Source organism: Trachurus japonicus, chromosome 17 (genome assembly GCF_045865225.1).
Source record: "Trachurus japonicus isolate A0001 chromosome 17, Traja_1.0".
Lineage (NCBI taxonomy): Eukaryota > Metazoa > Chordata > Actinopteri > Carangiformes > Carangidae > Trachurus > Trachurus japonicus.
Window position 1 is genome coordinate 10,729,255 of NC_140923.1, and position 13,071 is coordinate 10,742,325.

The 13,071-nt window shown below is 43.6% G+C and overlaps 1 protein-coding gene across 1 annotated transcript in view; it reads left to right on the plus strand.

Annotated features, from left to right (window-relative positions):
- lig1 (ligase I, DNA, ATP-dependent) overlaps positions 1–13,071 on the plus strand; it is a 106,873-nt gene that overhangs the window by 16,741 nt on the left and 77,061 nt on the right. Inside the window, exons 6-8 of the mRNA XM_085804956.1 lie at positions 7,695–8,117; positions 8,306–8,414; positions 10,333–10,419. Of these exons, the coding sequence (XP_085661082.1) occupies positions 7,695–8,117; positions 8,306–8,414; positions 10,333–10,419 (619 nt within the window). The remainder of the gene's footprint in view (positions 1–7,694; positions 8,118–8,305; positions 8,415–10,332; positions 10,420–13,071) is intronic.

A 13,071-nucleotide genomic window follows, 5' to 3' on the forward strand; every position in this document is an offset into this window, starting at 1 on the left:
TTTGTTTGTAATTTTGGAGGTTGAATTTAATGGTGTTTACAACCTTTTTAATGTGAGTTTTAAATGTAAGGGTTGGGTCCAATGTCACCCCGAGGTACTTAAACTGTTGTACGAGTTCAAGCTCCTCACTCCCTAAGAACACATTCGATCTCTCTGCATTGACTGGTTTCTTGGAAAAGAACATACACACTGTCTTTTTGGTGTTCACAAGCAGACATGAATCCTGCAACCAGCCTTGGATCCTGGTTAGTACAGTTGACAATACTTGTGCAGCCTCTTTTGGAGTTTTACCGTGAGTTATAATAACAACATCGTCTGCATACATCTGTGAATATACAGTACCACACACATCTGGCAGGTCATTTATGTAGAGGGAGAACAACAGCGGCGCTAAAGTGGACCCTTGTGGTATTCCGACATGACAATTACGACAGGCAGATTTAACACCAGCAACACTCACACACTGTTTCCTGTCCTGCAGGTAAGATTTAAACCACTGCAGAGTTGCGGGTGAGAAATTAAAATGACTTAGTTTGGACAGGAGGACTTGGTGACTGACCGTGTCAAACGCCTTTCTTAGATCTAAGAAGACTGCGGCAACACAAGAACTCCTGTCCAACACACTCTTTACCCTCTCAATAAAAAAACAGTTAGCCGACTCTGTAGAGTGACGAGCACGGAACCCGAACTGCATTGGATGCAGGGGGGTGTGGCTTTTGTCTAGATATTTGATGGTTAAGTCAGCTATCCATTTTTCTGCCACTTTTGAGATCACAGGCAGAATGCTGATTGGCCTGTAATTGGTCATGTCAGATCTAGAGCCGGATTTAAAAACTGGTGTCACTGTTGCCATTTTCCATGCTGATGGGACTGTGCTTTGTTCTATTGACATGTTTACCAGATGTGTGATAGGTTCGACTATAGATTGTAAGTTAGTTTTTAAAAAGTTTGTATCCAGTCCAAACACATCCTTGGCTTTGGAGCTTTTTAACGCTCTGATAATTCTTGCTACATCAGCCTCTGTGATTTTTTCTAGTTTAAAAATGGGCTGTGTATTATTAGTAAAATTAGTTAAACATTTAGGTTTAAAGGATTTTGTTAATTCGTATACTGAGTTTATAAAAAAATCATTCAGTTTACTGGCTAGGGTAAAGGGGTCCTTCACCAGTGTTCCATCAATTTTTAATTCCAGCTCTTTATCATTTTTGTTGCTTTGTTTTCCCATTAGTTTATTCATGTATTGCCAAACTTTCTTGCCATTTCCTTTTGCATTTTCAATTATTTTAATAAAGAAATTTGCTTTGGCCTTCCTTAGTTCGTATGTAACCTTATTTCTAATGTGCGTGAATTTCTGTCTGTCTGTTGTTAGACCAGAGTTTATTGAATGTTTCAGTAACCGATCTCTTTGTTTCATTAGTTTTCTACATGTATTATCAATCCAGGGTAGTGAAACTCCTTTCCTTTTCTTGTAAGTCCCTCTAGTGGCAAAGGAGTTCACTACCTCATTTATTTTTGTTTGAAATAAGTCACAGCTAGTCTCAAGGTCCCTGCATTGCGTGATGTTGCTCCAGTCGACCCTTTTTAGGGTTTCGACAAAGTTCTGTTCCTGATTTTTAGGTATGGTAGATATACATGTTTTGGGCCTGGGAGGTTTACCGAGACGCTGTTTTGTTAATTTTCTGGTAAAGAATATCATGTTGTGGTCTGATATCCCAGTTAGGAAGTTGTAGGTTTTGATAACTCTTTCAACTTTATTCGTAAACAGCAGATCTATTCTAGTTTTAGAATGATTTGTGATTCTGGTGGCCTCTTGTACAATCTGGGAGAGATTATATTGGTCTGTTAATTGTTTAAGGTTTTTTCTACATTTTTTGTCGTCCCAGTTAATATTCAGGTCCCCAAAAACAATGACTTCTTTGTTAAAATTACAGACGTTAAAAACCAATTTTAGCTGATCATAAAAATCGATCTTAGCCGACGGATGGCGATACAGACAGATCAGGATAAAGGACATCTCAGATGATAATGTAACCTTTACCCCCACACACTCTAGTTGTACTTCCTCTGGCCATTTAATCTGTTCACATTGCAAGGTGTCTCTGATATACAGTAGGGCCCCCCCACCCTTACCTTTGACTCTGTCCTGCCTGAAGACATTATAGCCTGGCATTTTTACCAGGGCTTCTGGGGAGGAGTGTTTGAGCCAAGTCTCTGTTAGTCCCAAGCAGTCAATGTTTGAGTTAATTAGGAGGTTTTCTAACTGTTCGCGTTTGTTGGCCATACTTCTAATGTTTAAATGACCGCAGAGCAGTCCTCTTACTTTGTGTTGCGGGTCCCACACTATTTTGGCTTGGTTGAGGGTCTGGAAACATTTGGTGGAGCGATGCCTTTTGAACACAGGGTTTCTGTGTCGGGGTGACTGCCGACTGTGAGCTGCTGGGCAAAAAGCCTTCGGCGCGGCTCCGCTGACAGCCGGGGTCCGGTCGCTCTGTTTGGAGGCGATCGGGCCCACTGTGCGGGCGACGGCCTCCGTGGCCCCCTGCCTGGAGGTGGGCTGGTTGGTCGCTGGTGAGGGCACTGGTGTTGCCTGCTCTCCGGCCGGTACCGGTGCTGTTGTTGTTATTCGTCCGGCTGGCGTTGATGGACCCACTCCTGTTGGTGCTGGGCCCCCGGTGAGCGCTGGCGGCGGCCTCACAGCTGCTAGGCTAGGAGCCGTCGGCGCGACCCCGCTGGAGACCGCCGCTGGGGCCGGTTCCGTGGCCTGCGTCGGTAATGAAGTTGCTGCTGCTACCGGTGCTAGCCGTCCGGCTAGCGTTGTTGGTGCTGATCCCCAGGTGAGCGCTGGCGGCGGCCTCACAGCTGCTAGGCTGGGGGCCGTCAGCGCGACCCCGCTGGAGGCCGCCCCTGGAGCTGGAGCCGGCTCCCCGGTCCACGTCGGTGTTGCCACTCCCAGCGCTCGCCCCCCGGCCAGCGCTGTTGGTCCCGCTCCCGGCGTTCTCCCTCTGGCTAGTGCTGTTGGTGCTGGGCCCGGTTTCCCGGCCCGCGTCGATGTTGGTGTTGCTGCTGCTCCCAGAGCTAGCCGTCCGGCTAGCTCTGTTGGTGCTGGTCCCCAGGTGAGCGCTGGCGGCGGCCTCACAGCTGCTAGGCTGGGGGCCGTCAGCGCGACCCCGCTGGAGGCCTCCGCTGGGCCCGGCTCCCTGGCCCGCGTCAGTGTTGCCGCTGCTCCCGGTGCTAGCTGGCCTGCTAGCGCTGTTGGTGCTGGTCCCCAGGTGAGCGCTGGCGGCGGCCGCGTCAGTGTTGCCGCTGCTCCCGGTGCTAGCTGGCCTGCTAGCGCTGTTGGTGCTGGTCCCCAGGTGAGCGCTGGCGGCGGCCTCACAGCTGCTAGGCTGGGGGCCGTCAGCGCGACCCCGCTGGAGGCCGCCGCTGGGCCCGGCTCCCTGGCCCGCGTCGGTGTTGCCGCTGCTCCCGGTGCTAGCCGTCCGGCTAATGCTGTTGATGCTGAGCCCCAGGTGAGCGCTGACGTCGGCCTCCCAGCTCCGGCGGCGAAAGATGTGGAAGCCGGAGCCATGCTGAGGACCCGTCGAAACACCGGGGGGGGCAGGTGAAGTAGGTCCACCAGAGCTTTTGCATTTGGTTGCGTTAGCTGCATTGACGCTAGCTGGAATGCTAGGTTCGCTAGCACGCTGGTAGCTTCACTGGCATGCGGGGCTAGCTGATGTTGTGTGGATGTTGTGAGGCTAGTGTTGTTGTCCGTGTTGGCGGACAGCCAGGAGTGCGGCCCCGGGTTCAGTTCGATGTCTCCGGCCAGCAGCAACATTACTGCTAGTTGGACGAGCCCCTGGTTGGTTGGGTGTCTCTTGCCTTTGTCTGACGAGGAGGAGGAGGAAGTGCTGGCGTACCCGTTAGGGTCTTTTATCTCCGGTGTTTGACAGTAGAACATTTTACATTGTGAGACATCTTATGCACATTACATGTAGTAGCATCAGTTGTATAGCAAAACTAGAATAAAATAAAAGTACTGTATAATTGATACTGTTCATATAGGGGACATATTGATACATTTACACAGCTGGAGAGCATATGCAACAGATGGATACATACAACATGTTGGATACACTCAGGAAAAGGTCTTCAAGCTGTAGGCTCATCAGTCAATGTGATGTGAGTCCAAAACAAGTCCCAAACTGGTGCCTTGATTCATTCATCTTATTGAGCATAACTTCATATGAAGCTGTTTTAACCATAATGTTTATCCACTCTTTTAGTTCAGGGGCTTTAGGTGTTTTCCCACAATTTAAGTATTGCCCTGGCAGCCGTTGTAGTCTACGAAACAATATTGAGACTTGTATACAGAAAGTAAGCAAATAACTTATATGTTATACAATGCATGCACTCCAGGAAAGGGAAGAAAACGGCAACAACACAAACAAAAAAGCGACACAAGAACAATCTAACAAAGGATAAAACAGGACAGCACAACAGCAATACAATAAAATAAGTACATAAAGTAAAATAAAAAAAGGGGAGGGGTAGGGGGTAAAAGACAAAGAATAATAACAGATCATATGTGACCCGTTCCATCAAAATGAGTCGGAAGTTGCAACGTTCTATTTTTAGATAATCAGCTGATAACGTGGAAAACCCATAGAAAATCAAAAAAATTTTTTTACCCTAATTTCAAAGCAATGACATTCAAAAAAAAATCTCCCAAAGTTTCACAGTCCAGATAATTGAGAAAAGGCAGGTAAATGATGATTAAAGTTGACCTGCAACTTAAACCCTCTGAAAATGAGCGTTGCTTCGGTGCAAAACATGAAATATCTTCTGAACCGTTCATGATAGAGACGAGCTGTAAACTGCATCTGAATCGCAGGATTCTCCGCTTTCCGACGGTCATTGAATGTTGCCTCTATGACGAGAAGGGACGGGTACAGAAACAGATGCTAAACCTAGTAGCATCAACGCTAACAGAGCGTAGCATCAATGCTAAACCGAACGTAGCATCAATGCTAAACCGAACGTACACGCTTGCACATGTTTTACAAAATGTCAACAAAACATGACAACTTCTGAACCGTTTATGATAGAGACGAGCTGTAAAAAGCATCTGAATTGTGAGATTCCCTGCTTTCCGAGGGTCAGTGAATGGTGCATCTATGACAACAAGGGACCGTATAGGGTGCGTGTATCTCAACTTTGAAATTTGGGTCACTGTGACTCATTTTGATGGATCGGGTCACATATCGTGTTGCATGCTCAGCGATGCTAGGTGTCGTGCTCAGATTGGTTAACATATCTCCTACACAGGTTCTTTCATATTGGACAATTATTTTATTAGTATTAGGTGTTACACTCCTTCAGATGACCATATTGTATCTTATTAGGTCCAAAACGAAAGAAAAATCCTTAAATATCTCCTCTGTATGAGCCATCCAACATGGTGGACAAGATCCGTGCACTTGTCTGTCAGTGTCGGCATCACCAGACTAAAGCTGGAGAGAGAAGACAGAGCAGTTACAGTGAAATAAAACAGTCACTAAACATTTTGTTAGACACATAACATTTCCCCCTTTTATGGGAAAATACGCTCGTAAATTCACACAGGACAGGATTATGTAACACCTCGTTCAAAAGTGAAAGCAACATCATACAAATGTCAGCGGGTTAAAAAACAAAAAGCAAACCGTTTTTTTGGAAATTGCAAACATAAAAAGCCTGGTCGACATAATGGTGTTTCTAAGTAGCCTGATGGTTTCTTGACACTCGTCATCGTGGTTTGATGTGAACCGTCTCGACAGAAAAAGCAGCAGTTTTTTTTTTTATCACTTCCCTGGCTCCTGCAGCTCGGCCTTTACTTTTGTTCACATGATGTGTTGTAGTTGTGTGCAGATGTAACGACGCTGAAATAATTAGTCAATTAGTTAAGTGACCATGTTTTTAAACCAGAAGTGTCAAATGTGTTTTGTTTTGTTTTTGCTTGAACGTCTCACACACGAGGCCTTCTGCTAATTTTCTCTCCTGTTGAATTGTAAATTGAAAAGCGACGGTCGGACAGACCAAGCAATTTGTAGTTGTCACGCTGGGTCTGATAGAGTGTGACATGTGTTTTATTGTATTCTCTGGCATGTTCAAACTAAATTATCAGTGGATTGATGTTAAATTAAAAAAAGAGAGAGAGACAGAGAATATGAAGAGACAGAATAATATTGGCAGTGTTTCTCCCACTGCGCTGGGCCAAACCTACAGGCCTGTAGGGCAGGCATGTATTTCTTAATATATAGATGCCATTTAATGTCAATAATCATTTACATTCGGGAACATGGGAGTTATTTTGAAGCACTGAGTAGTGCATCATAACCTCCTGGACCCTGTCATTGATTAAAATTAGAGTGAATATGGCAGGAAGTAAGAAGTGAGCTTCCCTCTGGGCTCGCCTGTCGCCACTGCTTAAAAGAAAATTGGGATTATTTGGGATACGAGTCAAGATATCAGTGGGAATGGTGTTTTTTTTCCCCCATTTTCACTGAATTCAGTGTAGAAACTGCAAAAAAAAGTATGTTTTTTGTTGAGGCTTGTTCCCTCACACCTGGAACATGTTGATTTGATATTTCTGTAGCACTACAGCACTTACGGTGCACGAACGTGTACAAGCAAAAAAAGCAAAAAAAAAGCAGCTCCTGCAGTCTTATGAAGTAATCTTTAAGATCTTTAAAAACACAGTATGGCCAATAGAAATGTTCATCTTGCAGGTTTTTGTGTTGCCGTGGTCGACAAATCACATTCTCCATGTTTGTTTGGTACAAGACTCAACGAAAATCACAAGATCCTAATATGAAATACAAAAATGACCTGAAATCACATTTCACAATACCACCACCCCAATTTTCTTCTTTTTTTTTTGTGTATTATTTGAATGAATGTTTATTTCGATCACAGCATCAAAAAAAAAAAGTATACAAAACAGAGTTCAAGGTAGTAACAAAAAATATAGCTGGTTGAAAAGGGTTTCGGCTGAAGCAAAGCTCATAGACGTCAGGTGTGTGTGTGTTTATCCAGAGCTGCTCCGGCTTTGTCCGACTCATCTACAATTTGACATGATATGTTATCGCTGGAGAAAGTAGTGATGATGATGATAATAATAATAATGTGTGTGCAGAAGCAGGCAGCAGCGTATTTTTCAGCAGAAACCTGTTGAGTTTTCACACAGTCAGCAGCTTTTTTCTTTAAAAAAAAAAAAGAAAGAAAACCTCTTGTGTTTGTCAAGTGTATCCACAGAATCGAGCCAGACAGGGAAATAGCCCCTCGGTCTCTTTGCTAAAATTGTTTTGGTGAAATGGCAAAAGTGACTTCTTCTGGATTCCTCGGTCCAATCCACTCGTCGTTTCAAGTCGTGGATGAGAAAATTAAAGTTTCATGTCTGCTGAAATCATGACCCCCGAGCTCTGTCAGCAGAGACTCAGAGCTACAAGTTTGTCAATAGTAATTTCTCTCTTACCTGAGTCTCTAGGGGGTGAAAGGGAAACCTCAAAAACCTAACCTGCAGCACCGTTTTATTGAAGAAGGCTGTTATTTTGAAAACCACCTTCAAATGTGGGCTCACACACAAAAAAAAAAGGCGCTGAGTCGCCCTGAGGAAATTTGCTGGCATTTATCTCTTCAATGACTCGACTCCCTTTCTGTCTCGCCCTGTGTAGGGAACACCGATGAACCCATGGAGGAGGGAGCAAAGGAAGAGGAAGTTGAAAAGGCAGTGACCGAGGCTAACAGCCCAGATGAGGAGCTGGAGAACAAGGAGAAAGAAGAAGCGGCGGCGGCGGAGAAGGCCAAGGAGGAGGAGGAGCAGGTGGAGAGAAAGAGCTCTGATGAGAAAGAAAAGAAAGCTGAGGGGGCGGAAAAGAAAAATGAAGCAAAGGAGAAGACGGATGATGAGAAAGGGCCCGCCGCTGCCAAGAAGAAGAAGAAGAAGAAGGAGGAGGAGGAGGAGGAGGAGGTGGTTGAAAAGGACACGCGAGAGGGAGAAGGGAGCCCGAAAAGTCAAACAGCGAAAAAGCAGAAAGAAGCAAAAGAGCAGAAAGATAAGGAGCCAGCCAAGAAATCCCCCATCAGCAGTTTCTTTGGTGAGCAGGAATTTGCATAGCTCTGTGCTTGCACAAAGAAAAAGAGAAAAAGAAAAGAAAACATGTCTGTAAATGTTTTATGCTTTTATCAGTTAGAGAAGATGGCAAAAATATCGCCCCACCCCTCACCTTTCCCACCAGTATTTGTCTATTTTTTATTTATTTATTTTTCCTTTTATTTTACACAGCTCCCAGGAAAGCTGCAGTGAAGACGGAGAAACCAGAGAAGAATGATGGGGAGAAAAAGACAAGTGCAGAGAGGAAGAGTTCAGCGGAGGAGAGCAAAGACACAAAAGGGTGAGAGGGAATAAAAAGAAAAAGAAAAAGTGCAGCAGGGTGAAGAGGAGGAGGAAGAGGGAGAGGAGGAGGAGGAGGAGGAGGGAGAGTTAGAGAGTCCAGATCAGCTGGAGGCCTTTCACTGCACTCACGTTCTCTGGTGTGGCTCAGTCCGAACTTCAACTTCAACTTTAACAACACTCGCAGACTTTGAGTTTGAGGCTTTACTATATTTTTCTCTTAAATATATGATCACGGATCTCCAGGGGGAAAAAAAAGTTGAATTGAAAAGTTGTTTTTGTTTTATTCCAGGTCTGTATTTATTTACACTTGATATTTTGTACATCCAGTGATTCCTATAAGTTGAATTATATGCCAAGTTATTATCCAGCACTAGAATTTACAGATGTTCCCTGAATGCCTCATTTGCAGAATATCAGAAGCCACTAACTACATCACAGTGGTTTTCCAACCTGTGGGGCTGGAGAAATCAGTAGTAAAACCGAACAAGAACTTTTAACCATTTTAGATTCAAAGTGAAGAAACTTATATAAAAAGAGGAATCCCGCACACAGTGTAACATGCATTAATATTTAATTTTGGCGACGTTTCGGTGTTTGCCTGAATTCAATTTAATTCAGTTCAATTCAAAAAACTTTATATATCCCCAAGGGGCAATTCAAGAGCACACCGAGCAGTTCAAGTAAAAGCACACGTACACATATATATACAGTACATACAAAACCACAAGCATGAAATAAATACAACTTTAAAGTGCAGTGCATCAAGACGAAGGTCATACAACCGAAACGTCGCCAAAACATTTGCAGAAGTTACACAATGTGCAAGATTCCTCTTTTCAACTCTTTTAGATTTAAAAACATTTCAAAAATTAAAACAAAAAACGAAAGAGTCAAGACATAACAGTTGGTGAACGAACAAGTCACTACAGACAAAAACACAACAACGTTAAGTTCCCTCCAGTTGCGGCTCAGTCCTGAAAGTTTACGATTGTTACCATTAAAATAAAAAGTGCTGGATGTGGGCTGCAAACAGTTTTTTAAAAGTTTTTAAAAGTGAGTTGTAAAAGGTGGGGAACCACTGGGCCTGTGACTGTGTGGCTGCAGATGAAATGTTGAGTTGATTTTCTCTTGTTAAAAAAGGGAGCAGCCTCTGCAGATGTATACAGTACCATATACTCTATATGTGCTTTAAGGCAGCATGAATTATTAGCATCACCATAATGCTTTTGGTGTGTGCAGTGCTTTCATTACACGTGAATAAAGCAGCAGCAGCAGCAGCAGCAGTAGTGTATTACTGCTTTGTCATTTTGAGGTCATGTTAACTATTCCATCCACAAAGCTATTTTTAGCTCCAGAAGAGAGGAAATGCATTTTTCATCCTCCTAACTATTTATTTTTTTATCAGTGCCTCAGTGTGCGACAGTGTAGGAGTGATAGGCATGGCATGAAAAGGAGAGTTCACAGCTCCTCGTAATGAATTCAGAAAATGATATTTAGTTTGACTCTGCTTCTCCGGTGAGCAAAAGAAACACTTAACATATTGTGCACGCTACTTCACTCAAATACGACTGTCTAATGAGTGTTTTTGCAAGAATAATTAACTATATAACATCGGTGAAGTGGGAATTGCACCCTCTAAGTGCGTTGAACTTTTTCCTAATAAGAAGTGGTATTCTTCTTTCAGGATGAACTTCGCTGTTAGTTCAACCACAACTTTCAAAAACATCTTCAGAAACACTCATTCCATTTCAGACTGTCTCATTGTTATGATAATGGTGTGCACGACTTTCTGTCTACAAAGAGTTGTGAGTCAGCTGCAGTGAGTGTAACAGCTGTCACCGCCGTTCGGTTGGAGACTAATTTGCTCTGTTTTCTCCTCATTGTCGTCGTTCTGGTTTTTTTTTTTTCCCCTACAGCGAGCCCAGTTCTGGACCAACAGACTACAATCCGTCCCGGCCGGGGTATCACCCCGTGGACCACGCCTGCTGGAAGCAGGGCCAGAAGTAAGTGGAGCCCCCTTACTCTTTACTCCAGGGTTCTTACGGATCCTTAAAAAGTCTTAAAAGGCATTGAATTCATTAATCTAAAAACAAGGCCTTAATTGGCATTAAAATGTCTTAAATCAATTTTTTCAAAAGTCTTAAATGTTAACACACGGTAAGTTGTATTTTATGGTTGTAATTAGTCTCAAATCTCAAAATAATTGGTAACATTTCGACGTAGAGAAGTTAGTGGCGGCCGTCAACGCTAAATTTTTCGCCGCCACCAGCTCCCGAGTCAGTGTTTTTTTTTTTTCTGGCTTTTTATGCATTTATTTTGAAAGGACAGCTGGAAAGAGACACAATCCAATGTTCATGTAGCAGTCACTTTACCTTGGATCACATAGGAAAGTGGGTAAAATTGTCCCTAACCCTATGTAATTGATGTGGTGTTTTTTTTTCTTTTTTCTGCATTTGTGTTTATTATGAAAGTCGGTCTTAAATTTCATTGGCTTTCAGTGGCTTTAAAAAAGTCTTAAAAAGTCTTAAATTTAACTTGGCTTAAGCTGTAGGAACCCTGTACTCGCCCTACTCATTAAAGATCTCAACGAGCCCAAAGATTCAACCCAAAGCCGAAATGATCCCCCCTGTGCGCCTCAGCAGTCTGGCTTCCCTGGCTCAAATACAGTATCTTTAATCACTTAAAGGAGAATCCCGGTCATTTTTGACCCCTAAATCATTGTCCTGATGGTCACCCAGTGTTGGGGGGGAGCAAAAAGCACAACTAAAATTGATGCAGGCAAACCAGAGTTGCACCATGGCTAGACGGCGCTAAACTATGGGGGCAATTTTTTCAACCACAACAAACTCTCAAAAAACAATCAGATATCTCTGGTACATGACTGGAATCCTTAGAGACACCACTGAACTCATATAGTGTAGAGTACAAACAGTGTAAACTTTGTGTTTTTGCATGTAGCCACTCACCTCAGACAGCCCAACTCTGGCCATGGTGTAACTCTGGTTTGCCTGCATCAATTTTAGTCGCGTTCTTTACTCCCCCCAACACTGGGTGACCATCAGGACAACGATTTAGGGGTCAAAAATGACCGGAATTTTCCTTTAATGTCAACCAATCAATCATGTCCCAATATAATATCGCCAAAACAGGCCTCAACGTCAGCCTGGGGGGGGGGGGGGAGCAACCATTTTGCATCATGTAGCGCTGCATTTAATGAGCCGTCAACACTTTTCCTGCAGCTGAACGCTGACTGAACTTCGCTCACACTTCACAGCTCAGCACATCGTGTTTTTAGTTTTATTATTAATTTCTTTAGTCAGAATCGAATTCTTTATTTTTATAGTTTGCATATTCTTCTTGCTAAATTATTATGGCCCTACTGTCAGATCCAACCTCTGTACGGGGCAGGCCCAGCTCAAGAAGATAAATATGAACCATTTCCTGTAGGGCTGACCCAAAAAAATCAAAGCTTCGAAGCTTCGTTCGTTGCCATGGTAATCGATCATGAAGTCCGTGATCGATTTTTTTTTTTTTTTTTCCTTTTTGACACCGGTTCTCATCGGCAATTGTTCCATTACAATGATTAAGCTACTTGGCGTCCTGGAAACCTGCCTGATTTTGGAGATAATGCAGTGTTTGTTTGCCATCACTTTCATTATTTCTGCTACGATCGCACACACACCCCGGTCGTCGTAGCTTCGATTTTGATCGATTTTATGTCCGCGAAGCTTCGATTATCAAAATATGATGATCGGGACAGCCCTAGTTTCCTGAAATCAGGGCTCGCTCCTGGCAGAGATCCTCCGAGAGCTCCGAGTCACTCCGAGTCCAGCGCTGATGTACTTTATCTGTGACCTGAGTAAATTCTACTACATTTTAACTGAAGACTTCTCTGGTACTTTCTTGGGCTTCCAATATAAGAATCGGGATAACACCCCCCACCCCACACACACACACACACACACACACACACACAGCAGACAAGACTTCAAATCCAACTCAAACACTTGATCAAAAACTAATAACCAAACTTCAACAACAGAACATTGAATAATGAATGAAATAATCTTAACAGATAAAAACTTTTCTTTCTTTCTTTCTTTCTTTCTTTCTTTCTTTCTTTCTTTCTTTCTTTCTTTCTTTCTTTCTTTCTTTCTTTCTTTCTTTCTTTCTTTCTCTCTTTCTCTCTTAAAGCAGATAGCAGTGGAATGTTTTTGTTAATATAAGTCCTAAATAGTCCTATTTTCCGTCAGCAATCACTTACATGAAGTATTTCAGCCTAAACACGAGTCTCTCCGTCACTCTGCTCTGCTGTAACCCGAGGAGAAAATTTTCCTTGTGGGATACAAGTGTTATCCAATGAGGGGAGAGAACGGCATGAAGGGCTGTGTGTGCAGCCAAGGGATGCGCGTGAATGTGGTGACGTAGCACGAGGACCAATTGATGCCTGACAAGGGCGGGGGCTGCTAACTCATGGTGCGTTCAAGGAAACTCGTACTTTGTGTTTTTCCTTCCTGTGAAGTCATACCAGTTCGATCTGGTACGAGTTCACGGGTCGGAAGTTACGAGTGGCCGTTATAGGGAACTTTCACAGACAACAGGACGGTAAAAACACGAGCTACGGGTTACCTGGAACGCTACCAAGTCGTAGTTGT